This window comes from Colius striatus, chromosome 17 (assembly GCF_028858725.1).
Source record: "Colius striatus isolate bColStr4 chromosome 17, bColStr4.1.hap1, whole genome shotgun sequence".
NCBI lineage: Eukaryota > Metazoa > Chordata > Aves > Coliiformes > Coliidae > Colius > Colius striatus.
This window is the reverse complement of record NC_084775.1, coordinates 3,070,825-3,098,738: the sequence shown is the minus strand read 5'-3', so window position 1 is coordinate 3,098,738 and position 27,914 is coordinate 3,070,825. Positions and strand designations below refer to the sequence as shown.

At 47.2% G+C, this 27,914-nt stretch overlaps 1 protein-coding gene across 1 annotated transcript; it reads left to right on the top strand.

The window, feature by feature from the left end:
• Positions 1 to 376: 376 nt before the first annotated feature.
• Positions 377 to 26,907, top strand: HORMAD2 (HORMA domain containing 2). The gene is made up of 13 exons (XM_062010107.1): positions 377 to 413; positions 2,228 to 2,318; positions 3,161 to 3,323; positions 4,528 to 4,591; positions 5,606 to 5,642; positions 7,428 to 7,448; positions 8,544 to 8,570; positions 9,887 to 9,954; positions 12,823 to 12,974; positions 13,507 to 13,757; positions 14,618 to 14,726; positions 15,786 to 15,847; positions 26,315 to 26,907. Exons 2-13 carry the CDS (start codon positions 2,268 to 2,270, stop codon positions 26,417 to 26,419), a joined length of 1,110 nt encoding a protein of 369 aa, XP_061866091.1. The 5' UTR covers positions 377 to 413; positions 2,228 to 2,267; the 3' UTR covers positions 26,420 to 26,907.
• Positions 26,908 to 27,914: the final 1,007 nt, after the last annotated feature.

The window sequence follows — 27,914 nt, the reverse complement described above, 5'->3', positions numbered from 1 at the left end:
CTGCACCTAATTTGGGGCGATACGCTGCTAATAAACCAGCTTTTTACTTTAAAGTGGTTTTAAACAGGTGCAATACCACTCAGCCCCTGCTTGTCTCCCCGAGCCCGTGAGGTGCAGCATTAAACCAGCTGCCAGGGCCTGGGGCAGGACACGGGCTCATCCCCGAGGCTGCCAGCGCTGCCGGGAGCCTGCGAGCAGCTTCGGCAGAGCCGCTGCCCCCGGCGCCAGGCCCGCCCGCCATGGCGGCCGCCTGAGGGGCGGGGAAGGGGGCGCCTGGTCGCCGCCCCACAGCCACGCACCGGCCCGGGCCGCCGCCGCCTCCGCCCGCCCCCAGCGCCGGGCCGGCCGCGGCCCCGTGCCCAGCGCAGCCGAGGGAGCAGAGGAAGGCGCTGCGGCTCGGGCTGGCGGCTCAGGTACTCGGACGGCCCGGCCCGGGCGGGGGCCGAGGCGGAGGCCGCGCCTCAGGGACGCTCCTTCGCGCCCTGTGGGGCCGCAGTTGCCGCCGGATGAGGGCAGGTGCCGGCCTCGGGTACAGCCCGGCAAGGCCCGAGCTTCAACTCCAAAAAACAAGCGAAAAAAGGAGAAAGATTTTAAGCAGTACTTGAAAAGCCTCCGTTTGTAGCCATGGCGGCTTTTGTAGGGCTTGCTGGAGCCTCACATCAGCCGAAACCAGGCGTGAGGCGTTGTGGGCGCAGGGCTGAGGGGGCCAAGTCAGTGAGGGGGCCAGGGGGTGCTGGGCTTCCCCAGCAAAGTTTGGTTTCTCCCTGTTAATTTCCTGATGATAAAGTGGTTTCAGTGTGTGGTGGGGAACCAGGTCGCCATCTTTCTCCCTGTCCCTGGGCAAGCGCCGGTTTGGCCAAGGTGAGATGGTGATGCTGAAGCCTCTGAGGATAACTATACCCAAACAACCAGGTTGGAGTAGATAAACGCATCTAGGTGATGTTTCCTTTGCAGGAGAAATCAAAGTGTGGTATGTGGTAGAAAACATGTTTTCTTATCTCTTTGTCTCGCCTAAACTGGCTCTGTTTAGCTTATAATCTCATGTTGCAATAATACCTTTGCTTTAATTGCATTCAAGTCCTGTTCACGGGGCTCAGCCAATCATGAGTAAAAAAAGCCATTACTTCCCTAAAATAATTAACATGTTACAGATTTTGCAGGTGTGTATTTGTTTAAATATACTTTTATAGCTGTAATCTGCCCTCATTACTAAATGAAGTGCTAAGTTTAGCATAAAAGCTATCAACATGTTCCAATCAACATGTCTTAATGACTGCCAACAAATGGAAATGAGGCTTTCATAGAAAAGAAACGCTGAAAAGGTACAAATGCAGAACAAGATTAGATCAACCGCTGATAAAAGTCCTCACTGTGCTAAGTCACGGTTTAAATCAACCCACCACGTTTATGCTATGATTTTAATTGTTCATAGAAATATTGACTAGCTGCAGACAAGGCAACGCTCCTCTGGGGACCTGTTTGTGGTGTTGCCTTTCATTAAGGCCTGCCTGTTAGCAGCTACAGTCTGAGATCTCCCAGGGAGCCGCTTCTCAAAGCACTTAACGTGTGCCTTGTTAATTCCATCTAATGGAAGTTTTTAATCAAGATGTCAGGCGGTGCTGAGTCAAAGCACCTCACCCACGTGCAAAATGGAATGTCCACGGTATTGCTTTTATCCATCAACTCTCCATCCCTGTGAAAAGAGTATTTTCTTCTTTAATCCAGGCTTGTCCAACAGGGCCTGCTTTCACCACAACAATGTGCACTTTCTCTCTTTTCTTTCTTTTTACCTTTCAAGGTGTCCCAGAAGAATCATTCCTTTATTCCAGCCAAGACTGATCTTAGTGCCCTTCCTGCTTACCCTTGCTAAAACATTGGCTGCTACTGGCAGACTTCCAGTTCTTTCACATTCGCCTTTCACACTTCTTAATGGTTGTAGGAATTAACATTTGTGGTTTGGAATATGAGAAATGCATTTTGAAGTGGCACCAGCTGACACCAAGTACAACTGTGGCCCTGAATTTCAAATGCTATTGATCATTTTCCAGTGAGCAGGGAGCTTTCTTGCTCTGCAGACTCTCAGTGCTTTGCTTTGCTTTAGCTGTCCTGCCTGGCAATTAGCTTTCAGACCTGGATGAGCTGAAGAGTCCTGTTCTTAGTTTGAGGAAGATGAGAAATGGCAATGATTGGGTATTTTCCAGGTGTCTCACATCTTCCTTTTTTTCAGGTTTTAATTACCAGTGGAAGGCAGGCCTTTGAAGTGCAGCATGGCTACTCACCAGCTTTTACAGACTAGGCAAAAGAAAAAGTCTTCTAAGGTAAAAACCTTGAAATGTGGTGGTACTGATGATCCTAGCTCTCAGTTTGGACCTGGCATGTCTGGGCCTGGTGAGGTGGGGACACTTTCTGTTGTTTGCACTGTTCTTAGTTGGATTGTTTCCAATGCAGTGAGTCCAGGAAGGTGCAGCGTGGGGCTTTGACATATATTTGACTAAACATAAGCTGATGAGGTGTGTGCAGAGTTTTATTAGCAGGAAGAAAAGCAATGAACTAATAGAAGAGCTACACTAGAAGGGAACTTTCTGCTGAGATTGTTCATGTTAAAGTCACTCAGTGGTTAGTATTTACAGTAACTCTGATTGTACACCTCTGCATTAGAGCTCTGCATTAAAGTCACTCTGAAGATGAGGTCTGCACACAGCAGTGCCAGGCTGAATCTGCTGGCAGACCTCAGAAACAGCTGTAGCCAGCAGTGAACTCTGCACCTCAGTGAGTGCCACAGCACAGGCACTTGTTTGATTCCACAGTTAACTCTGTAGACCTCAACTGGCAGAAAATCTTGGTAGAAAAAGTGGCAGAAAACACTTGAGGGGTTGTTTTTTTTTAGGGCTGGTTGTCTGCTGAGTGCCAGCATTGGTGAAATAGAGTGGGAAAGTTCTGCTGTGATAAAAGGGGAGGAAATGACTGACCAATGCAGTCTGCATCTGAGTAAATCATGTCAGGTCTGTGGGTGGCTATCCTTAAGAGATTTAATCCCACCCTGTTCAGCATGAGAATTACAGGTCTAAGTTACCCTCTTTTTCCACTTGCTGCAAGTTTGTAAACATCCCTGTGTTTTACTGAAATGGTGCTATTTTGGAGTTTGCTTCTTCTTTTTCAGGAATCAGTGTTGTTCCCCACCAAAATTGCTACTGAGCAGCAGTCTGTGGTACTGGTGGAAAGACTTCTGGCTGTCTCTGTGTCTTGTATAACGTACATGAGAGGGCTGTTCCCAGAGAGCTCCTATGAAACTCACTATTTAGATGGTAACATTCCCAATTTGTGCTGAATTCTTGTTTTTACTTGCTATATTTTAGGTAGAATCTGCTTTACATGTCAGCTGCCACCTGCTCATAGATGGATGAGTTCAGTTTGTTAGGAAGTGAGCTAACAGGCCTTCTTTAGGCTGGATGCAGACAGTGCTTCTGCATCACAGAGAGCACAGAGGACAACTCAGAGCTGTTGACAAGTCCTGCCTTTTCCATTTTCTGTGTTTCTTTTGGTTTCTAATGATTCCTTGGTGTTGCCAGCCCTGTGAATCAGGACTCAGAGGTAGGAGATTGACTTAAAAATATCAGTAAGTTTTCAGAACTCAACTCTGATTGGTGTGGTTTGTTTTCCTTCAGATATTTGATGTCCATGTTTTCAGCTTTTCTTGTGAGATTGAAGGGAAATTTGTTTATTTGCTGTGGTGGGATTTTTTTCCCCTTCACTTGAGAATTAAAACTCTAAGGAGAAAAAAAGAATCCAAAGACTTGTCACAGGATTAAAAGAATTAGTGATGCTTTGGTTCCTCAATGTGATCTTTTGAGATGCCTTGGGAGGGTGTGACATGTCTCCCTGTATTCCACTCTGTCTCCGTGTTTTCACTTGGTTGTCCTGAAACACCATCCCATGGACTTTATGCAATTGATTGAGGTCACAGGAAATCCCAGATTGGCTCTGGATCCCCTAACCCAGAAAAGCCACTGCTTTTCCTAACCAAACATCAGGTCTTTCAAGTGCCTTTTGGATCAGGAATGTTAATATCTGGCCCACTCATGCCTTTGAGGGCTTCTTGGCTGACTGTTATTAGTTCAGCTCTTGATTTGCAGGGCGGGTTCCCTCCTGTCCCTCTGAATGCCTGAGCACATTGGGACTGTGTGGAAAAGCTTAACAGAAGCAGTTTATTCTGAGCACAGTCATTTCTGTTGTGTGGATGCTGCAGAAGTGAAGGTGGTGTTAGGGAATGGTGAAGAGGAGGGAGGAGGGGATGGAAGCTACCAGCGTTTCCGAATGAAGCTGAGTCCAGAGCATCTGAGGAAAGTCTTGACGTTTGCAAACGTGGCACTAACACCTGGGACTCAGTGGAAAACCATCATTTCCGTTCAGGAAGGACCTCCAGATAATGCATTTTATCCAAAAAAGGGAGGGTGGCTGGCTTAGTTTCAGTGTTTGCCCAGCAGCTGTGATAAGGATTGTAACTATGTGCCAAATCTGGTTTTGCAGACCTCTGTCTAAAAATCCTCAGCGAAGATAAAAGCTGTCTGGGATCGCTGCAGATAGTCAAGTGGTAAGTGAGTAACAGTGAAACTAAGACAAGATTGTGCTGAATAGCAAGACATCTACCCCTCACATTCTTCTTCTTCCTGAATTTGCAAACACTGTGCCTGGTGGCACTGTGGATTGTGCCAGTGCAACTCCTGCTGCTGCAGCCCATGTGCTGGGCCCTGTGCGGAAGCCAGACAGAATTAGCTGAGTGAGATCATGTGAGTTCGAGGTGGGGTGGAGAGTTGACTGCAGTGAGGTCATGGTCAGACCCCAGAGCACACAAGGGCAGCGTGGGTGTGGAGAAAGGGGCAAGGAAATAGTGAGACTGATTCTGTTGTTGTTTATTCTTTGCTAGTTTAGCTTTTATAGGGATTCTTGTAGCTGCTTTTTGTGTTGTGTACAATATCTGAGCTCCCTGGGTGTTGTGTGTTTGAGTACCCTGCAGCTTTCTGTAGTATTTCAGAGTTGGCTTGTCCCCAACAGACAGAGCCTGACTTTGATGTGCTAAGGAGATACCTAGCTGCACATCCTTTGACTCAAAAGAGTAAATATCTGACCATTGCTACCACAAATACTGTTTACTACTTTGAGAATGTCCATAGCTGTAAACTATGCATCAGATAACAAAACATTCACAAGCCCAGACATGTAGGCCTTGTTCAGCTTGAAGTTTCATCCACCTTCTGAACCAGGTCAATGGGAGACAAGCCATGGCAGATCAAGCTGGGAAGCTGGAGTAGAGCCCTGAGCAGAGAGCCAGCTTTAGGCCTCAAGTCCCTGTCTATGTCAGAACTTAAGTGGGTTCCAGGCTGACAGGGGGTGACCCTAGAAGTATAAGCAATGCACATATGCAGAGGGTGGGACAGGACCCTTGTAATGATTGACCTGAAAAGGACTTTACAAGCCCAAAACTACGCTAGCTGTGTTGTCTTCAGTCCAGAAAAAACACACTTCAGGCTGTACCTAATGAGTGTGTGTTTACAGATCAAGAGATAAATACTGCTGGTTAATACTAACATGTTTTTTTCCCTGGCAGGATTCAAGGTTGTTTTGATGCTTTGGAGAGGCAGTATGTAAGTTCTCTCTTTTTTTTTCATGTTTTTGAAGAGAGTTTCCTATTTCTTCATAAAATATGGACCAAACTGCCTTTCCATTCCTGCTTTATATTTTTGTGGCCTTCTTACATGCACACAACACATTTCCAGCTGTGAGACAGGGGGAAGGCTCTGCCCTGAGTGTGAGAGTTGGGATTTTATACCTTGAGCCTAAACATTGACTGCTGCTGTTCTGTTGGTGCTGCACATGGTCTGTGAACTCACTGGCAGCCTGAAATAGATTTCCCTTAGTCCTGTGTTCTGTGTTTGTGTTCTGTCGTGACTGAGAACTGAGATCTTGATCTCTATGCCCATGTTCTTGAGAGAGGTTCTCCTGGGCTTCTATTTTCCTTCATCTCCTTTCCCCTGAGCTTTTCCCATCTTCTCCAACCCTCTTATTTTTTTTTCTTGGGCTCAGAATGTATTCCTTTTTTGGGCTGTATTAGAAGGGCTGTGGGCAGTAGGTGGAGAGAGGTTCTGCTCCCCCTCTGCTGTTGTGAGACTGCATCTGGAATATTGTGTCCAGCTGTTGGCCCCTCAGTTCCAGAAGGACAGGGAGCTGCTGGAGAGAGTTCAGTGCAGGGCCACAGAGATGATGAAAGGAGTGGAGCATCTCTCTTGTGATGAAAGGCTGAGGGAGCTGGGGCTCTTGAGCTTGGAGGAGCCTGAGGGGTGACCTCATTCATGTTTACAAATCCATCAAGGGTGGGTGTGAGGAGGCTGGAGCCAGGCTGTGCTCAGTGATGGCCAATGATAGGACAAGGGGCAATGGGGACAAGCTGGAACAGAAGAGGTCCCAAAAAAATACAGGGTAAAACTTCTTCAGTGTTGAGGTGAGGGAGCCCTGGCAGGGGCTGCCCATATGGGCTGTGGAGGCTCCTTCTCTGGAGACATTCCAACCCAGCTGGATGAGTTCCTGTGTGCCCTACTCTAGGTGGTGCTGCTCTGGCAGGGGGGTTACATTGGATAAGCTTTTGAGGTCCCTCCCAACCCTTAAGGTTCTGTGATTCTCAATATAACTGGTTCCTGGACAAAATCATCTAGTAAGTATTCCTTGCTGATTCTCACATGAAAACTGCTCTGCACAGGGAAAAGCACCAGCTGTTGTCATCTCTGTCAGTGCTGTTCATCAAACCAGCTCTCATCTGGATCACTTCAAGTGATGTTAGTGCTGATCAGATGGGCTCTTGTATGTCAGTACAACTGTCAGGATGCAGAAGTGGATTCAAAATGTTGTGAACTGAGTTTGTTGCCTGCTGACAGTTGTAGGAGGTATTCAGTGCTCTGCTCTTTGAGAGATGTAAATGAATTATTATTTGACAACCATTAAGGAAAAAGAGACCTTTGACATATGTTCTGGGATTAGTTTCAAGAGCAGTCCCACGTGCATTTTCTGGCAAGGGGGTAAATTAAATACCTTTGGGGAGCTTTATAGCAGAGCACAAATATTAGGCTTCGTTAGGGATGGGTGCTCTTGTAAAAGAGTTTCAAATCAGCATAGCCTTTGGAGATTCGTTTGGAAAGAGTCCCAGGAGAGAAGTCAGAGCGTGCAGCTGTTTCCTTGGGACGCTACAAGGAAAGCCCAGCAAAGCGGCCACTAGATGTTGCTGGTGCTGTGCTGTGAAGAACCTGCACAGAGGTTCTGAACTCCGGGTTTGCTGAAGGTATCTATTCCCTCCCTGTAGGTAGGCAGTTGGGTTTTGATAGGTCTTTCTTTTTCCTTGCCTGCTGATTTTGTGTTTCCCTTTGCTTTTCCCTCCTCAGCTGCATGTTGCTGTCCTCGCGGTAAGTAAACAACTGCGAGGCCTTTTTTCTTCCCCCAGCCTACTTGAAAGAGGTTCAAAGTCAAGGTTGTGCCAATCCACTGGTGCCCTTTTCAAGGGGAAGTCAAAATGTGTGGTTTCTAATAGAGCAGTGACCTTTCTGATGTATGATAAACATGAACTTCCTAGGCTGCGTGGGAATGCTTTGCTCCGTATGTCCACTTGTGACTCTGAGGTCTAACACGCATCCTTAAGCTCCTGGAAGTGTTTCATGTGCCTGATGTTGCTGCTTCCTTTAGACTCTTGCCTCCACCTCTGAAAAGCTTTAGTCTAGAGAAGAGGAGACTGTGGGGGGATCTCATTAATATTTACAAAAACCTAAGTGGTGGGTGTCAGGAGGTTGGGGCAGCACTTCTTTCTGTTGTATCCAGTGCCAGGACAAGGGGTGATGGGATGAAGCTGGAGCACAAACAGTTCCATTGAAACATAAGGAAAGACTCTTTCAGTATTTCAGTGAGGGAGCCCTGGCCCAGGCTGCCCAGGGAGGGTGTGGAGGCTCCTTCTCAGGAGATCTTCAAAGCCCACTGGACATGTTCCTGTGTGACCTGATCTAGGTGGAGCTGCTTTAGCACGGGGGGTGGACTGGATGAGCTCTAAAGGTCCCTTCTAACCCCCACCATCTGTGATTCTGCTGTTTCTTCTCCATTTCCCCCAGCAGAAGAGTTCTTTATTAGTCTGATCCTGAAGAATCTGCACACCAGGCAGTTCCCAGTAGCAAACCTTTTTCCCTGGTCCTTTGTTGAGCACCCAGGACTCTGCTATGCAGCTATGCTCTGCATAATCTGAGTAGTTACATCTCAGGCATCAGTAGTTGCCTCTGAGGGTTGGAATGGGAATTAACCTCATTCCTCCACAATTACACAGATGAGCGTCTTCTACCTGTCTTTGAAGTGGTAAGTGTTGGCTGCTGATAGAGGAGGGCTGGTTCTCAGCCATTTCTCTCTGATCCCACACTGAAGATAGTACAATCTCTGCTGTAAAATGAAAATATTGTTGTTTAGTCACTGGTCTGAGTTAGCCAAGGGGAGAATGCCCTCACTGTGCTTTCTTACAACAGATTTACACCAATCCCAAGGAACCGGAGGTAAGAAAGAGTCTTAATTAATCTTTGAGGCAACTGAAGGCATGGGTGAGTAGATTTGTATTCAGAATGGACTTGCAGGCTAAATGCTACCCTGACATAGCTGCTCAGTGACCCTGTTTCTGTTCTTCTGCCTTCACTCAAGAGTGACAGCTCAGTGAGCTGGACTGTGATCAAATGCTTCTCCCAGGCACTAGGCTGTGGGCCCATCTGAGGCCTCTGGCAGGGATGTTAACAGGCACCCAACAGGCATGTTGGCAAGTTTCTTTTTCCTTCCTGAAGGGAAGAAATGGGAAGTTCAAAATAATTCCTTTAGGATCCATCTTTTTCACAGGAGTGCTGAAAGGAGAGCTGTTTGGGGCTTTTTTTTCCCTGCAGAGGGGTTGAGGACTGGAGTTACGGATCACTGCAGACCTGGGATGGATGTGGTGCATAGTGCCTGTCCTTACCCTTCCAGTGTTCTCTGCTGGATTTCCCTGCATCTTGCCAGTGGAGACAGCCTGGGCAGTGTGACACAGAAGCAAGGTTCTGTGTCCATGCAGTCCCCCCAGAGCTGATGCACACTACAGCTGCAGAACCTTTGCTCACCCCATCCCAGCTCAGCATCCGGGGAGACAGCAAGAGGCTGGAATTTGTGAGGAAGGTTCCAAGGGAAGGGCTCAGCTCAGCTCCTACTGATTGCCTCTGGGAAAAAAAAGTTAATTATAGGCATGGAATTGGGCTACAATAGATCCTTTCTCCTGTGGTGAAGTACCCTGTCCTTCCTGATTTATGCTCTAAAACCATAGCAAATCCTTTCCTTATAAATGGAAAATCACCTCAGGTTTTTCTGCCCCTCAGAAAGCTCTGAGACCGGTGCAATCCAGCAACTTTTGCCCATGCAGTATTGTTTGAGTCTCCTAGTTCACAACAGCCCTTCAGGCCCTCATCTCAACACTGGGCCAAGCTTCCTTCTGACGCTGCAGCACCACCCCTGAAGCCTCACATTTTTTCCTCTCAGTGAGGGAGGACACACATACGTTGTGATGGCTAGAGACTGAGGCTGGGGAGTCAGGCCAACAGAGGAAGTGGAAGGAGGAAGCAGGAAGTGTGTAATTTTTTGGTGATTCTTTCAATGTTAGGTGAGATGTGCTTGATAAGAAGCTTTGCCAAAGCCCATACAAGCAGTAATAGAGTTAAAGCTGTCATTATGGCATTGAATTAATGCTGTGCTCTGGCATAAAGCTCTGAAAGGACACTGCAGAGTTCAGGACACTTCTGATACTGGAAGAGACCCATTGTGGTTTTTTTTCACTTCCCCTCTCTTGTTCAATCTCCAGACAGTGACTGAACTGTATCAATTCAAATTCAAGTACAAAAAGGAGATGCCCCAGATGGACATCATCAGGTAACAGCTTGAGTTTATTTCTCAGAACTGCACTCTGGGAGCTGTGTTCTTGAAGCACGGTGGGGGAAAAAAAAGGCCTGCACTTTATGATGAGAGCATGTGTGAGTTACTGAGCAGCTGTAAATATCATCAGGGCTGAGGATATTTGCCCTGCAGGATATGAGCTGCTGAGCAGCAATGCTGTCACGTAGCACAGTGCAGCACTGACAGGGCATCAGCACTGAGTGAAGGACAGTGTGTAGAACCAGTCAGGGAAGGCAGGCAGAAACCAGCACCCTTGTTAAGTTTGCAGCCATCTCAACTAATACCAAGTGCTCTTCCACTTTCACCAGCCAACCTCGTGCTTTCAAGTGAAGCTTTTTCAGGTTTGATCCTTCTCACCACGATCCTGTGCCCAGGATTTGTTTCCCCCTGGGCATTTGCATATGTCTGTGCTGCTTGAGCAATCTTGCGTGGGTGACCTGAGAGAACTTTCTCTTGTGATGCATGAGTTGCTGCTGCAAAGTGTGTGGCAGGAAGCAGCAGCTTTTTGCAGCCTCTTGGCTTGCTCTGTCTGTTAGATATTTTAAAACTGTGTTTAGGAGGCCATAGTCCTGCAGAGTTTAAAATAAAGACTATCCCAGGCTGTTGGCTGTAAGCAAAGCAAAGGGAAATAGTCAACCTGGTTTTAGTTTGCTTCTGCAGTTGCTGTTGGTGAAAGATGGATCTTTGGGCCTGGGAACCTGCTTGTACAGCAAGAGAGCTCTGCTGTCTTGTGTGCTCCTCAGGAGACTCCTCTGCAGTGCTCCTGTAGAGAGTTGTTTGCTGTTCTTTCCCTGAACACCTCCAAATGATTTGTAGTACGTGGCAAAATGATTTTCTATCAGGAAAATCTGAACTGTGTCTGAGCCTAAAGTGTACTGTTGACTTTACCCTCTGTTTCTGCTTTGAAGCTGCTGCCAGTTGTCCCTGAGGGGACAGGGAGACCTTTGGGATCTGAAAGATAACAGATGAGTCTTGACTACTTGATTTTTTTTTAATCAGCCTTACTCAGATCAGCCATTAGTTCCAAGAGATAACAACAGTTCCCAAATGGAACTCAGCATCCCTTGGTGTCTGTCGTGCTGGCCAAGGAGAGATTAAGTAACCTTGCTGGTGGATTTCTATCTGTTCCATTGAGATCTTATTCCTGCTCAGAGGCTTCAGTGCCCATGGCATCGGATTCCCAGGCTCTGGTGTGTTTCCTCAGTGGCTGACACTGCTGTGGCAGGATCGTGTCTGTGCCTGCAGTCGTTCCTGAACTGACCTTTGGCATCAATCAAAGTATTGTGTCATCTTTGCTATTGTCTCCTTCAGCTGATAAAACTGCTTTTGTACACCTGCAGGGTTTATTGTCACCTGCAAAGCTTGAGGTAATGGTTCTGTGAGGGATGTTCTGGGGGTCTGCATCATCCTGTCTGAGGGGTAAAGGGAAACGTTCTCCTAAATGGTCTCTGCCTTAGTTTAGGTGGATTTTGTAGGAATCCTCACTATGGAGCCTTCAGAGAGGTTGAGTCCCTCAGCTTCTCCCTTCATGCTACCTGCATCAAGTCCATGTTGTTATTCCCATATTGAACTAGTACTTGACCTGTTAATTTCTGTGGAAGTCTCACCTCTTTTTTTGCTTATGCTCCTTCCCCTTATCATTTCCACTCCACTAGCCCCAAGACTTGTAAAGGTGATGTGTAAGAGAAGGCCAGCATTTGTCCTCTCACTTGACATGCATTTCTGAACAGAGAGGGTTTAATCTCTTGGCACAGTGTGCCCAGTGCAGAGTTTTTGCTGCTGGCACTTTGGAGCGTACCAAACCCAACCCTGCATCCCCTGGGAATTCAGGCTGTTCAACAGCAGCCCTGTTTTCATCATGAAGTAAGAAGTTTCAGCTGGAAGGGGAAATCAGTCTTAATGAAGCTGTTCCTTGTGGTGTTTTAGTTGACCACATTCAGCCCAGGGATCCTCTCTGCTCTCTTGGGTTACTTCCTGCTTTTGAGGCAATTGAAGTTGGTTTTGTTAGGGACCATCCAGCCCGTTTGTAGTGCCATCCACCTGCCAGTGCTCCTGATGGCAATGAAGGAGCTACATGGTGGTTTTTATGACCTCTTCTCATTGAAAGTGAAGGAAGTTTAGATTCCTTAGTCACGTAGTGATTCATCTAGCCCACCTTCTGCTGGCTAAAGTTAGCTGGCTGATCTAAGTTGCTCATCTCATCTACCTCTGTAGTCAAGAGGAACAACCTCCTCCAGAGAGCAATTCATCCCACTTGTGTTAGACATTTATCTCAGTCTAGACTGCTTGCTCAGACTAGCCAGCTGACATTTGGATGGGTGAAGGAGGTGAGAGGAATGCCCCTTAGTCACTTTTGAAAAATGTGCCAGCTTTTCTTGCGTGGAGTTGAAATGAGAACATGCAATTCACTTCTCTTCAAACTGCAAAATGGACTTGAAAATAGCCCCTGTGATGAATCGGCTTTCTATGGGATTCTCACCTCATTCCTCTCATTCCTGAAATTGCTTAGGTGAAAGGCACTTGGTTTATGGTCCTTTGATCCAGTTTAATCATGTTCAAACAAGTGAGTCATGGCATTTGTATAATGGGGTCCATTGCCCCAGCTACAGAGGCTGTTCAAATGTAAATGCTGTGCCTCTTAATTTAGAGCTGTTGTTTTGCTGATGCCACCCTATCCCTGGAGTCTATTTCACTTCCCTGTTTATCTGGAAATGACATAAAGGCATTGTAGCTCTGTCCCTGGTGGTTTCAGACAAGTCAGTGGGTGCTCTGTGTTTGTAATTAGATTGTGAATATTCATGACTGAGGAAAAGAAATCTCTTCTTCTTCTTCTTGGGTTTGTAGCAACCAAGTGAACTTTGTGAATGGGGTGTGCAGTGAGGACCTTAAACAAGCCAGCAGGGCCCTCATCAAGAAACTCTACCTGTTAATGCAGAACCTTGGGCCACTTCCCAACGACATTCACCTGACCATGAAACTCCTCTACTACAATGATGGTAGGTGGAGAACAGTGTGTGGTGCAGGGGAAAATGCTCTTTTCTGTCAGTTTCTGTCATAGTCATGACCCCTGTACAGTGAATAAAGCATAGAAAGGTGAAATAAGCTGCAGTGAGAAATGGTGTAAAACATACACAGCAGTGCCTGCTGGCACACAGGGATGGCAGATGCTTTATAAGAAAGCTTGGAACATCCATCTAAGAAGTACAGCCATGCAGTGAGAAATGGAGACATCCTTCTTCACTGCTGGTCTTTGGGTTTGATACTTCAAGGAATGGGCAATGTCAGGTTCTGCTCCAGCAAGCTGAGCACACTGGGGGGATCTCAGCATCCTAAAGCCAGTGTTTCTTTGAGCTCATTTTTTCCCTTTGCATTCCTTCCCTTCTCCCTGAAAAAAAAACCCCACCCAGAGTATTTTTAGCAGTTGCTGTTGTTACTCAAGGCTGGTGTATACTTATTCTTTATAAATCAGATGAGGGAGAGATGGAACTTGATTTCTCTGATGCCAGTGGGATCTTTTTCCCTGTGTAGTAACTCCCAAAGATTACCAGCCCCCAGGCTTCAAGGAAGATGGCAGCTCTGGTGACTTGTTGTTTAATGGTGATCCTGTCAACCTGAGAGTAGGGTCAGTCTCCACTGGCTTCCACCTCATGAAGGTGAGACTGACAACTGAAAAGAAGAGAATGCAGACAGTTGAAAGCAACGTGATCCAGAACAGCCCTACTGTGATCTCCAACCAGGGCTTAGACTGTGATGAAGAGGAAGAGGAGAGGAGCAAAAAGGTATAGAAATAGCTCTGTTTGGTTCTTGCCAGAGGAACAGAGTTTATCTAGCAAAACTCTCCTGAAAAGAAGCATTTTCTCAGAGTCCTGGTTCAATGGGGATTTCAGCTTGTGTGGAGCAGCAGCCCTACAGTGGATTGAACACTGAGGCTGGAAGGCCATAGGCATAAAGTGAAGTTCATTCCAGCACATCCAGTGACTTAGAGTCCAGTGTGTTCTCCCAGAAGAGGGCAGTGATTGTACAGAGAGCCTCAACACGTTCACATTCACACACACACACTCTCACACACACTTACACACAGACATACAGTAAATGGAGAAAACTGCAGCCAGTTTTGTGTTTGTGCTTGCTGTTTCTCTGGACTAAGCCCTGTTCCACTCTGTACTTAGGTGGGATTCCTCCCATTTACCTCTGGCCATCTAAAAGTTGTGTGTTATATCTGTTTTCTCTAAGCTCCCCTCTGTGTTTAGTGGAGGAAAGAGGCATCTTCAGCAGGTCATTCAGATCTCTTCCTTAGACACCAGGGTAGGCTGACATGAATGGTCCTCTGGTGATGCCTCTCCAAAATATCAGAAGGAAACAGCCTGGACAAGTAGCTCAGACTTGACAGTTTGGTTTCAGATGGTCAGACCAAGCAATAAACCCCAACATAACTCACTCCTGAAGTCAGGAAGCCTTTTAGGTCGAGATTCTGTCTTTTCATAGAGAAGTTCTTTCTTAAAAGACCTGTAGGCTTAGGAGGAAGAAGATCTGGACACTGTGAAAATCCCATCTCTGTTAGTGCTGGGTGTGTGAATTTAGGAGCTGAGCATACCTTTTTAGGTTATCCTATTCATGCAACACACCCTTTGCTTTACAGAATCCCCCTCTCCCTGTCAGAGCAGATTTGAGTGAGTGTGACGAGGACAAATGCGAAACCCACCCAGGCTGGAGAATGGAAACCTCTTCTTTGTACCTTCAAGATACAGGTAAATGCCCAGTTTCAAAACTGAAGGAGCTTGTGCTTATTTAGGTTTTCTCACTGACTTTGAAAGGGATGAACAGTTTGTCAGGCTGTTTGGATTTATATCAGGTCAGTGAAAGGCCTGTTGTGTGTGATTGCTCCGTTAGCAGAAACATTCACGTTTTTTATCAATATCTTTCTGCCTCTTTATCTCAGCAGTTTTTCTGAGATAGGAAGGAAGCACACAGTTCATCAATATTAAATTATCTACATTTTCACCAAAGCTCTTTTCCTTTAGCTGTTACAGTTTGATTTTGCTGATGACTTCCAGTTATCAAAACATACACATACATACATGAGGAGAATCCTTCTCTGTGTCACTTCCACCAGCCTAGCTTGCTATACCATGCAATGTTTGACCTTTGAGGCTCTCAGATATAGCCTGTGGAACAATACCATCTAGTGACAAAATGGTAAATAGCATTCCTGAGATCCCCAAGCAATGGAATAAAGCAGCTTGTCGGCCTATGAAATCACCTTTTCAGGTCTTTCTCCTGCCGATTCTCTGATGACTAACCAGGGCTGAACTCACACTGTCACCTTTTCCACTCTAGGGATATTAAAGGGCTCTCCCTTCTTTAGCCAGTTGCCTGTTTTCACAGAACTGAGGTACTTTGGGACTCCCCATCAATTTGTACTGAAACTGTCTAGTAAGATCAACAGTTACTAGTCAGGGCACAGCTCCCCTTCTTCCCCATATGCACACAGAGTGGGATGGAGCATATGCAGACATAGGCTTTGGTTTCTTAAATACCAGCTTAAAATGCAGGTGAAGTGTAATTGATAGGAGCTGCTGCAAGTCACTGTTTTGCACATTCAGATGACACTTCATTCTGAAATCTCTTTCCAGGAATAAACTGCCGGTGTTGGCAGGGGCTGAGAACAAAGGCCACACACTTTCAGGTCAGGCAGGGGATTTTGCTACAGTGGTTTCCTCAGGCTTCTGGATTGATCTGGTTTTTTTCCAATGAAATAATAGGGTTTCAACTTCTGAGCTAATTTTGATTTGGTGTTTGGATTGTAGGTGAAAAGAAGAAAAGAATAAAGGAGATGGGCAAGATGCCTTGCTCAAGGGCATCTCAGCAGGTGAGCATGTTTTAGTGACTCTAAGATATGCCAGGCAAGGTGCAATTCCAAGGGACATCTGGGATGGAACAGAGTCAGCTAATGTTAGTGGATTTATTGTGCAGTATCCAAATACACAGAGGCTCCAGAGTACTAGGGCACAGGGATATAAGCACGAGCTGGAAGGATTTAGGAAGAAACTTTCCGTGGTCAGCTCATTTCATACATCCAGTACAAGATGTTTGCACTGTTCCCTGGAGCTGGCACTCATGAATTCTGTGAATTCCATCTGCAGACTGAACACATCAGTGTCCCAAGCAGTCTGCTTTACCTGTGTGTGGTTTTGAATTAAGGTTCTGAAATCACCACCCTGTTTTAGGTTTCAAGGGTGCATTTGTTGCCTAACATGGTCTTCACCACTCTCCTTTCCTGCTTCCAGACTATCTTTACCTGTGAGTCACAGGTACTTACTGGCTCCTATCCCTTTTTGGCTACCTCTCTAGGATAGGAAGAATTATCCCCTGGAGGGGCTGATCTCTTTTTCAGTGCTTATTGGGGAAACCCAAAAACACTAGGATAGATCAGACATGTAGTTTTAGATAAGTAAATTGATGTGAAATTCATTCCATCCCTAAGTGTGTCCAGGGCAAGCCCTGAGTCAGAATCAGAGCTCGAATTCGTTGGCTTGTGCAGAGAGCTTTCAGTGAGAGGCCACAAAGCTCTGGATACCACCAGGCTTGCCACTTGCCTCCTCCCATTCAAATTAGTTGAAAAATTGTGTGAGCTTGAATGTTCAGAAGCTGAATCTTTACAGGGCAAGTTAATGAGAGGAGGAAATTGCTACTAAAAGTTTCCCCGCCTCTGTTGAAAAGAATCCCGGGGTGTCTAACCCAGACAGCAACTGGAGACTTCAACTTAACATGTCATTCAAAAGGCATCTGTGAAGTATTTGCCTTGACTCTGGATCTTAGAAATGAACTTCTGTGCCTAGGCTGGTATTTTTCAAACTTTAACCACTGCTTTTTTCTGTGTCACATCCTCCAGTTTCCTTCTGATGGTTGTTTATTCTGTCGTCTGTGTGAAAACGGGAGTCTGTCTTGTTTGTCATTCGTGGTCCTGCCACTGATTCATGCTCTGGCATTCTTTGGGGTCTGTCACGACTGTTAGAGCACCAGGCACCTCTCAGGCAGCATGTGAATTCCATTAGGACACGGTAGCAATAGTGAGAGTGTCTGAAGGTGGTGGAAACAGCATGAGTTGCTGAAGAGTCAGTTTATCCATTGTGTGATTCCAGTGACTTAAAAAACCCCATAAAAATCCCAAGCCCTCTACCTGGTAGAGGATTTTGGGTTTTTTTCATGTATCCTTTGATAGTGTTTGGTTTTTAAACCACCAGAGCTTAGAAGTTGGCTAATATTGCAGTCACTTGAGGGAAAAAGTCAAGTCAGTAGCTACAAAGTGCAGAACATCATTGTAGAGCCAGTGTGAATAAAAACCTGACACTATTTTCCATGTGAGAGGGACTTTCCCTTCTTTTCTGAGGGAAGTGGTTAAAACAAATGACCATTGTGAATTCCACTTGAATCAGGAAGCCAGACTGGTGTGTGAAGTTTGTCTTTAATGAGGGCAAGCTTGTGTGGATGGGAAGCCTGAGCTGTTATCTTACAGGGTCAAGTGTAGGTATGGTGAGTGGAAGTGGTCCTGTTGGGGTGTGAATGCCAATGCCTTGTTGCTCTCTAGGGTACAGTACAGGATAGTAATAGTGCTTTCATCCTGACAGATGTGTTCAGAGACATTTACTGCTTTAAGGAGCTATAAAGTCTCCTGGATTTCAGAGCTGAATTAGCTTGGTGTGTAAGAGGCCTTGGGGAACAACCTACCCTGGGCCAGGAAGATCTGCCCTTCCTGGGGCAGACAGTATCCCTTTAGATTTGCATTGCTGTGCATGACTCTGAGTGTTGGGTTTCCAGCAGAACACCCCCTTGAGCTGCCTCACAGAGTGATCACTCACCTACCAGCACTGCCCTAAGGGAGCTGGCAAGAGCAATGGGCACAGAGGGATGCCCTTCTGGTGGCAACACTGTTCAGCTCCCCACGGGGCAGCACCTCAGGGACTTGGGTTTCAAGTCTGTGCCAAGTCAGGCCAAGATTTTCAGAACTCAACCAATTTGGAGTGCCACAGAGTTTGATATCTGTACCAAGACTTTGGTTATTCCAGAAGGGCTGAGGTCAGAGCTGGTACCCACAGTCCCAAGTTGCTTTTGGAAACGTGGATGAGCCCATTACTTCATCTGAAGGGAACTGCTTTGATTCCTTCTGGTTCCTTGGTTATCAAAAAATAACTGTGCTGTTGGAACTGAGTTTATTGGTCATTATCTTCCTGACCTGTAGCTCCTCTGGAAAACCAGGAATGAAAGTATTAAAGGCTTATTTTTATCTAATCCACGTGGGAGAGGCAAAGGATGCAGATCTGCCAAAAGAGAAGCAGCTATTCCTGTCCAGTAAGAACTGCAACTGGCCTTTAGCAATGGCCATGGAGAGTCTCTGACTTTTCAGATTGGGGAAAAATTTACATCTACTCAACTGTCTCGTTATCTGCAATCTCATGATTGATGATACTCAGGATCAAATGAGAGATTGCCCTTTCCCAGCAAAGCATCTCTGTACTTAATCATCCAGAGTTAGACACCAGCATGTAAATTAGCCCACCTCTGCTGACTTCAGGAGAGTTTTTGTGATTGCATCAGCCAGGGATTTGGCCCAGTGTGCTGTCTTGAAGTGTCTCACTATTTCCATGGGCATTCTAGGAGCTGTGAAGGGTCTGTGAAGGAGCTGTGTTGGTTTAGCTTCTAGAAATCTGCTGATGGGAATGAGGTCCAGCACTGAACTCAGGGCAGCTTCTGGAATTCTGCAGCATACTCCTCTGTCCTCTTGTGAATCCATTTATGTTCTCATCCTGCAAATTGATTTTGGTCAGCTTTGTCTTCATGTAAGCAAACAAAGTTGCAATGGAATGAGTTTGGAATGAAACACAACTAGAAGATGAGTAAAATCTGACCATGTGGACGCCTCTGCAGGCTTTTTATCTCCCATCAGGAAGCTGTGGGCTGAAGTTCTGGGGTGGTCCTTAGAGCACAGGCTCGGTGCACAGCAGAGCAGCCCTGCAGAGAGCCCTGAATGGCCCCTGACTGGGCCTGCACCGGAGCTGGAAATGGTGTGGTCATATCAGCACAGCGCAAGTCAGCTCTGCCTCCCAAGTTTCTGGCTTCATTAGCTAGCACCACACACTGCTCATGCTGCTAGCCTGGCTGTGCTTTTGCTGCTAGGCTGCTGTGGGACAGGAGGAAGTGTTGACACTTGGTCTTGTGTGGACATGATCGGTTTGGGTGGATGATGGCTCGGGGCGCTCTGCACTGCGACTCACTGCGTGCTGTGCGTGTGCTGCCATGCGGATCAGCTCTCTTGACCCGAGCTGTCTGAAACTTGGATGTCAAGGGACAGGCTCATACCTAAATGTTGTAAACCAGTGCTGGTTTTAGACCTCAGAGGAGAGCCTGTCTGGACTCCAGCTGCTGCTCCTAGTGCAGAAGACTCAGCTACCTGGCCTCTTTTTCTGAGGGACTGTGGCAGCAGTGGAAGCCCCTGTGATCACAGCTTCCACGGATGACACACTGTGAATAACATCTGCCAGTCATCAGTGCCCTGTTGGTGCCTGGGGGCACAGTCACCCTGATGGACATCCATGTGCCTTTGCTGAGCTTCAGTGTTGTACACAGCTCCTGTCTGAAAGTGAAGGTCAAGACAAGTGGATTCGGTTGCAGAATAACAGCTTGGGGATCAAGACCTTTGTTGTCTGATTTTTCCCAGGCAAGTCACTTTGAAAGCTGCCACGACAGAGAGCGGTTGAAGGGTGAAGCCTGCCATTTGCAGAGCAATAGGAAAGCATTTTTCTGTGGCAATGTCATTATCTTGAACTTTTGCAGAAAAGAAAGAAGAAAAAAAAAAGAACCAAGAGAGGAAGGTTTATCTCTAACTGTCTATCAACAGAGCTGTATCTGATGAGAAGTTCCCAGAACATTTTCTCTTCCAAACCAGCTGAGGCTACACAGACCCAAACAATGAAGAGAGAAAGATTCAAAGATGAGTTTGCCTCTCTCCTTCCTGTGAGTTCAGGCCATTCTGGGAGGAGTGAGACAGGGAGGTCAGGAAATTCCTGGCTTCTCTCAGTTCACGTCAGATCCTTAGCTGTATCTTGGGGCCATTCATCCCTTCCATGAGTTATCCCTGTCTACTGTGCAGGAAACAGTTTCCTAGTGATCTCTTCATTCAGAGGTGAGGCCCAGCACCCTGCAGATCTGGGGAGATTTAACCCTTGTGCCCTCATATTCCCTGACAGCTACCCCAGGGACATCCAGGGGAGGACGTGGAGCTTCTGCGCTGGCTGCCTTTGCAGATGTTCCTAATGTACATGCTATCAGCCAGACCCTCTGGAGACTCATCTGCATCAATTAAGGTTGAACAGATCCAGGATCCCTTGAGGGACTAAGCTTGGGTAGCAGCCTAGCAGGCAGAAGGAGTGTCTGTTGCTTTTTGCCTCCTGGGTTACAATGCTGTAAGCTTACAGGGGAAGGCTTCTGGCTTTGGGAGGCAAATAGGATGGTGACCTGGTAATCAGAATGGCCAACACAACAGTGCCCAGTGGGTCAGAACCATGGAATCTTTGTGCTTGGATAAGACCTTTCAGATAGACTCATTTCAGTTGGAAGACACATTTAAGCTCATCAAGTCCAGCCCTTGTCTTCCTTTCAGGTCATTGTAGAGAGTGAGAAGGTCTCCTCTGAGCCTTCTTTTCTCCAGGCTCAACAGCCCCAGCTCCCTCAGCTGCTCCCCATCACACCTGTTCTCTAGACCTTCCACGAGCTTTGTTGCCCAGCTCTGGACACACTGCAGCCCCTCAATGTCCTTGTAGTGAGGGACCCAGAACTCAACACAGTGTTTGAGGTGCAGCCTCAGCAGTGCTGGGTACAGGGGGACAATCACCTCCTTGGTCCTGCTGGTCACGCTGTTCCTGATACAGGCCAGGATGCCCTGGGCCTTCTTGGTCACCTGGGCACGCTGCTGGCTCCTGCTCAGCCCCCAGCCCTTTCCCTCCAGCAGCTTTCCAGCTCCTCTGCCCCAGCCTGTAGCATTGCCTGGGGTTGTTTTGGCCCAAGTGCAGAACCTGGCACTTGGCCTTGTTCATCCCATTGCCCTCAGCCCATCACTCCAGCCTGGCCAGGTCCCTCTGCAGAGCCTTCCTGCCCTCAAGCAGGTCTCTACTCCTCTGCCCAGCCTGGTGACATCAGCAGATTTACTGAGGGTGCATTGGATCATTGATAAAGATGTGAAACAAAACAGACCCCGGCACCGAGCCCTGGGGAACACCACTGGTGTAACTGGGCACCGACTGGATTTAACCCCACTCAGTACGACTCTCTGGGCCCAGCCATCAGCTAGTTTTCCACCCATCTCAGAGTGGGTCCATCCCAGCCATGGGCAGCCAGTTTCTCCAGGAGGATGCTGTGGGAGTCTGTGTCAAAGGCCTCACTGAAGTCCAGGTAGACACATCCACAGCCTTTCCCTCATCCACTAAGCAGGTCACTGCCACAGAAGGAGATGAGATTGGTCAAACAGGACCTGCCCTTCATAAAGCCACACTAGCTGGGCCTGAACCCTTGGTTTCCCTCTATATGCCTCAGGATGGCACTCAGGGTAATCTGTTCTATAACCTTCCCTGACACTGAGGCCAGCCTGACAGGCCTGTAGTTCCCAGCCCTTCTGGTAGATGGGGGTCACATTTGCCATCCTCCAGTCCACTGAGACCTCCTCAGTGAGCCAGGACTGCTGGGAGATTAAGGGATTGAAGGCCTTGGCAGAGATTTCAAGGAGAGAGATTGAGAATGTTACTCCAAGTGGTATTTTTTAACAATTTGGGGGTTTTTACACTGGAAAATTGTGTTTGTTGGTCGTTTAAACATTACAAGATACATGAGCTACAGAGCAGGTCTGTGAGACCTCCAGTTCACAAAAACAGAAGTTGCACTGAATGACAGAAGTTTTAATAGCTCTGGAAAAGGAAGAGGAGTAATGGTAGCCAGTGATGTGTTGGCATGGACAAAACCTGGCAAGTTTCCACAGAAGCACCACAGTGAGTGTCTTTCATTCTTCCACCTGCTTGGCTTTGATGCTAACCAGCATGATTGTCCTCCACTCACACAGATCAAACTCAGGACAAGGGGTAATGGACATCAGCAAAAAGTTCCACTTAAATATAAGGGAAAACTCCTTTGGTGCTGAGGTGAGGGAGCCCTGGCCCAGGCTGCCCAGGGAGGTGTGGAGGCTCCTTCTTGGGAGGTGTCCAACCCCACCTGGACACGTTCCTGTGCCTCCTGAGCCAGGGGAACCTGCTTTAGCAGGGGCTTGGGCTGGGTGATCTTTAAAGGGCCCTTCCAACCTCTGCCATGCTGTGATTCTGTGATATGTCCAGCTCTATCTGCTTGAGACAAAGTGAAGTGGAGCAGGTTCCTCAGGAGTTTGTCCAGTCAGGTGTTGACCATCTCCAGGGCTGGAGAGTCCCCAGCCTCTCTGGGTAACTTGTGCCAGCGTTTGATCACCCTCACAGTAAAGAAAAAGAATGTGTCCTTGTTTTTAAAAGGAGTTCCCTGTGTTTCAGTCCATGTCCATTTCCTCTTGTCCTTTCACTGGATGCTGTGATGTGGGAGCCTTGATTTGTGCTGTGCTTGGAGAGCACGGAGCAACCGCCAGTCAGTGAGCACACAGGAGTTATTGCCTTCAGCAGACAGAAGTGGCCATTCACCAGGCATGTCTCAGGTCTTAGGGGAGCAATTTGAAGTCAGTGATTTCTTGCTTGATTTCTGAAAGTGGCAAGTGTTTGGTGTGCTCTCAAGTCAAATGTGAGCTGCAGCTGACATCACAGGATACCTCAGGCACTGGCTGCTGCTGGTGATAGTCATCTCCTGGTGATGATAGTCATCCCTTGCAGATAGTTCATTGCCCTGATGACTGACAAGCGTTTTGCCTTATTGCACCAGTTCAATCTTGTATCTCAGTCCTTATTCTTACAGCTTGCTTGATGCAACCGGACTCCTTTTGACATGGATGTGCTTCTGAAGTCATCAGAATAGTTACAAGGCACTAAAACTAACCACTCCATGTCCCTGACAGAGGGAACTCTTCCGAGGGCATAACATTTGCCAAGTGCCAACCCTCAGCGTGGGGCAGGCCAGGGACAAAGAGGGACACAGCTGAATGCTCTTGTGCAATTGTAGCTTTTCTGCAGAGGATGCCTTGGGAAGCAAAACACATGTCAGAAGAGCTGTAAATTTGCTTCAGTTTATGCTGGGAATTTCTGGCTGGAATACTGTGGGGACACTGGGGACTGAGAATTGCAGAGCAAAGAAAAAACCTAGGTCCTGATTTTGTCTATCTAAGAATAGCAGTGGAGCTGTGGTCTGCTCCTTCTGCTTCATCCACCAGTCTGCCTTGGGAAGGCTTTAATCTAAGTCTAATCTATTTTTAGCCTGATATCTTCTCCAGACAATGTGCAGCTGTCCTGCTAGCTTTATGCCAGAAATTAGTAACACTTGTATGATTCACAAGCTCACTGTATTTTTACAGAAGAATCCTGTGGCGACCCATGAGGTTTTTTTCCACGTCGTGGGGTGTTGTAAAACAGGAGATTCAAACTCCCTGTGTGTTCACCCACAGCTACGCCTTGGACACTCACAGTCAGGAGGTGATGGGTCTATTCCTGTCTTTGCTGCTCTATCTGGACTTGTTCCCACCTCTGCTGCTGTCAGCGTGGTCCCTGTGCAGGGTGAGCGTGCGAGGGCCTGGGCCTTGTCCCAGGTGCTTTTGTGGCACCTGGCTCATCAGTGAGACAAGGGCCTGTGGTGGTTGTGTAAGACTGACCAACCTAACATTCACACTGTGCAAGTGCTGCCCTCAGTTACTGCAAGTCAAGCATCTCAGTACATTGGGGAAAAAAAAGGTAGAACTTATCAACTCCTGAAGGCTTTGATTGTGTGTTTAGTCAATGGGAGGGATTTCCTGCTTCTCACCACACCGTTGAAAGAGGTTTACTTTCTGGTTAAAGACAAATAAACATACGTAGGATCTGATTTAATCCCATTTAGAGCAGCATTAGTGGGCAAGAAACTGGAGTGTTTGGTTAAGGATGGGACCTGGAAGTTGGATTTGGGGTCTGTTCCTGGCTCTGAGTTCCTACATGAACTTGGAGCTGGGCAGGGGCAGGACAGGACATGTTGGCTTGGGTGAAATACCTCACATGGTTGACATCTTATTCATTCAGTAGATGAGTAGTGCTTGTCTAGAGCACTTGATGGCTTGCATAGATGTTTTTACTCCTCTTGGGTTCCTGTTAGGTGGTTACACTGCCTGTGGTGAAGCAAGGGGAAATGGTCAGAGCTGTAGTGGGCTCTGCGTGAGCAGCTGCTCGTTGTGGCTGCTTCTCCTGCCTCAAAAGCAACCCATCTATGCAGAAAATTTAGGAGGAAGAGCAAAGAAGCAAAAGCTTTCCTGAGTAGTCATCAGTGCTGCAGAAGATCCATTCCTCAGTGGAGGAAATAGAAGCACCAGCTGCTGCTCTCTGCATGGTTTAGGCTAAACCAGGAGGAGAGCTGCCTTGTTCAGGTGACTTGGGGTAGGGAGGCTGGGGATCATTGCTTTGCTTTATTACACAGCCAGCAGGAGAGAGGACAAGCCCTGCAGCTGTTTTAGCACTGGAGAGGGTCTGAGTGCAGTGTTTCCCCCCTCTGGGCCCTTCAGAGAAAAAAAGAAACCACCCTAAGAAGGGAAGCAGGCAGGTTAAAACGATGCCAGGGAGAGGAAAGTAAATAACTGCTTAAAGTGCCAGTTTGAGCAGCTGGATCTCGGGTCAGGAGCTGTAACACAGAGATCCACTCATCACTCTCCTCAAGTAAATATGCCTTGGGCAGGGTTGGGAGTTGTGTCAGCCCCAGTGTGCAGGATGAAGTGGAACCTGCCCAGCCCACTTTGGCAGATTCTTGTTTTCTGTGTTTTTATGGAAAGGAAACTGTACTTTTCTGCCTTAGGCAATATTGTGTTGCTCATCATGAAGAGGAGGGAAGAGGGGAGGAAAAACAATGTGAAACACGATAGAGAAGGCAAAGTGAGGTTGTCTCAAAGTATTTTGCTGTTAATCCGTAATCAGAGTCATTTCACACATTAGAAAGCCCATTGCTATGCAGAGATTACAGAAGCCTCATACCAAGGTCAGAGAGACAGAAAGCCTTGATGACGTGAGTGGGGAATTCTATACTGACCACATCTTGTAATCTGGAGACCTTGTGCTTGCTCCAGGATGTGTTCTGGAAGAGCTCTTTATTAGCTCCTTGTGTTTATCCCACTTCAGTTACAGGATTCCTCGTGTTTTGTGGTGAAACTGCAGTAAGGTACTCTTGTTTTGGAGCAGGGACTCAGCACTCTCTTCCCTCTTTGTTCACTTTGCTTTCATCCAAATGGACTTTCTTTTGGAGGTGAAATCGAAGCAGTGTGCTGTGATGTGTCCCTTCAACTCAGTTCCAGTGAAAGCAAGAGCAGTTCCATTGACAGACTGTGTGCCTTGTCCCTTCTGGGTGGGCAACAACACACATTGCTCTGTGCAGCTCCAGAGGATTCCTGCAAAAATGCAACTATGTGACGTGATAACGATAATAAGTGAGTTTGTCACTTGGCACAGCCAACACTTCAGCTGTTGTTCTGGCTGTCCATCTCTCTGTGGTCTGTCTGAGTTGTCTGTACCACTGACCCATTTCTATTCCACCATCCATTTATCCCTGTTCATTAACCTTTTGGTTTGTAGCTCCCTGAGTATTTTTGAGGGAGCTTTGTGTCTTTCTAGAGGGAAATTAAACCTCTTGGGGGGAAAAAGGAAAGGCTTGCTTTGCTTGGTTGTTTTTCACAGGCTCACAGGCAATCTTTGAAGTCTGAGGTGGACCCACTGGCTCTGACATTCCCCCATGCACACGTAGAGGTGCTTTGTGTCTCCTCCTGAAGGGCTCTTTCCAGTGGCTGCAAGGTTGACATAAGTGCCTCCCTTCTTTTAGACACTTTGCTCATTACCTGCTGAAACAGGCTATGTGCTCTAAGCTATTCCATTTCTCAGAGGTCTCCTTGCTGCTGCTGTTTTCCACTGGGGAGATGGGTGCTGTTCCTTGTGCCATTAAAACCATCCTCTGTCACTGAAGCTGAACCTGTTGCTTTCACTAATCTTCCACTTCCATCCAGTATTCCAGTTTTGATTCCTTGCTTTTCTGGAGAACAGGATCACACTGAACAAACCCAAGAGGATCCAGAAAAAGACATTGTATGGTTTGGGAAGGTGTATTTGTTGACTCATGTAGCAGGAGCTTGCACCATGATCACTGTTTCTGTTGGTTCTTACAGGTGAGCTGCCTGAAGCTTGAGTTTAACCAGGAAGAGCTAACAGGACCCAATAAGAGAAGGAAGGTCAGTGAACCAGAGAAGCTGCTTCTGGGAAGCAGGAAATGATGTTCATTCTGACACCCAATACATGTTGGAAGGTGTGAGTTTGCATTGTCATTGGACTACTGAAGACCTTCACTCTCTTCCAGTGTTTAACTCTTCCACATGTGCCACCTGTATTTCTGCATGTTTATTTGTCTAGTGAAAACTTGAGATTGCCAAGAGACAACAACCCCACCATTGCCACAGCTGTGGTGTCTGATGTTCTAAAGCTGGGGATTTAGGATTCCCTGTGAGTGGTGTCTGTGTGCTCCTTTCTCTCTGTCCCTCTCCCCCACACACACCACTTTCCACTGAGTACATTTCCTCCTCTGTGGCTGTCTTTTGCCAGCATGTCATCTGTATTTAATGGCAGTGCTTCGGGGTGAACCCTCTGAGGTGTCAATGCAACAAGTCTCGTGATTCACTAGACTCTGCTTAACTTCATCCAATCTTCTGCTTCCACAGCATAGATTTCTCTCTTTTTTCCTTCAGATAAGGGGTTTTATCTGTACTGAATACAGAGATAAAGTCATCTGTGCACGTTTTCTGCTGGTGCTCAACGTTGTTTCTCTCTGCCTCTGCAAATGGTGTTGGTAGAATTGTTTTCTCAGCTCATTTCTGAACAGCAAGGGCCTTGAGCAGTGGGGGGGATACAAATTGTGTTGCCATACCCCACACTGAAAGCTTTAACTTGAATAAAGGTACCTTGTGGTTGCAAAGACAGGTAAGGACAACGATGGCAGCAAAAGGAAAAAACCCAAATGGTTGCCTCTGGGAGCTGAAGTGCTGTGCTTTGTGTCTGTTGGTTGCCTGGTGGGCACTCTGTCAAGAGCTGATGGCTGTAACTGGAGTGGGAGGAGCAAAATGGTTTTAGCTGGTCCTAGGTGTCTTAAAAAAGATACTCAGGGAATAGCCTTTGCTTTGCTTTGTGCACATGTGCACATGTTGTGCACCTTTTCCCAGTGTAACATTGGTTGCCCTGTAGTGTCCAAATGTTACAGTGGTTGGGAAAGAAAAGCACCAGAGTACAAGACAATAACATTCCCTTGTTTGAGGGCAGCACCTGACTTGCAGCAGGGGGCTGGGATGTAAGGCATCTCTTTCATGATGTATGTCAGGTTGCTCTGCAGAAAGCAGTGAGGATCACTTGACAAGTACCTGACCTGTAGCCAGCCTGAAGGGCCATGGCTTGGGGTTCCCTCTCACCACTGATGTCATTGGCTGCAGCCATGCTGGAGCTGGGCTCCAGGCATCAGAGATCTCCCTCGCTGCTGCAATAGTCATCTCTCCTTCCTGGTTAAAAGGTGGGGATTGATGCACCTCTCTTGTGCTTTTACTCTGGTTAGCCAAAGGAAGGAGGTGAAAGCCAGACTAGAACTGGCTGACTGGGCAGAATAGCACTGCAGCTGAACACCTCTAGATGTTCAGTCGACCTCCTTCCCCAGGTAGCTGCCACGGATTGCCATCTGAGCGCTGCCACCCCAGCCCAGGCAGACACCCCACTGATGTCCCTGAGCCT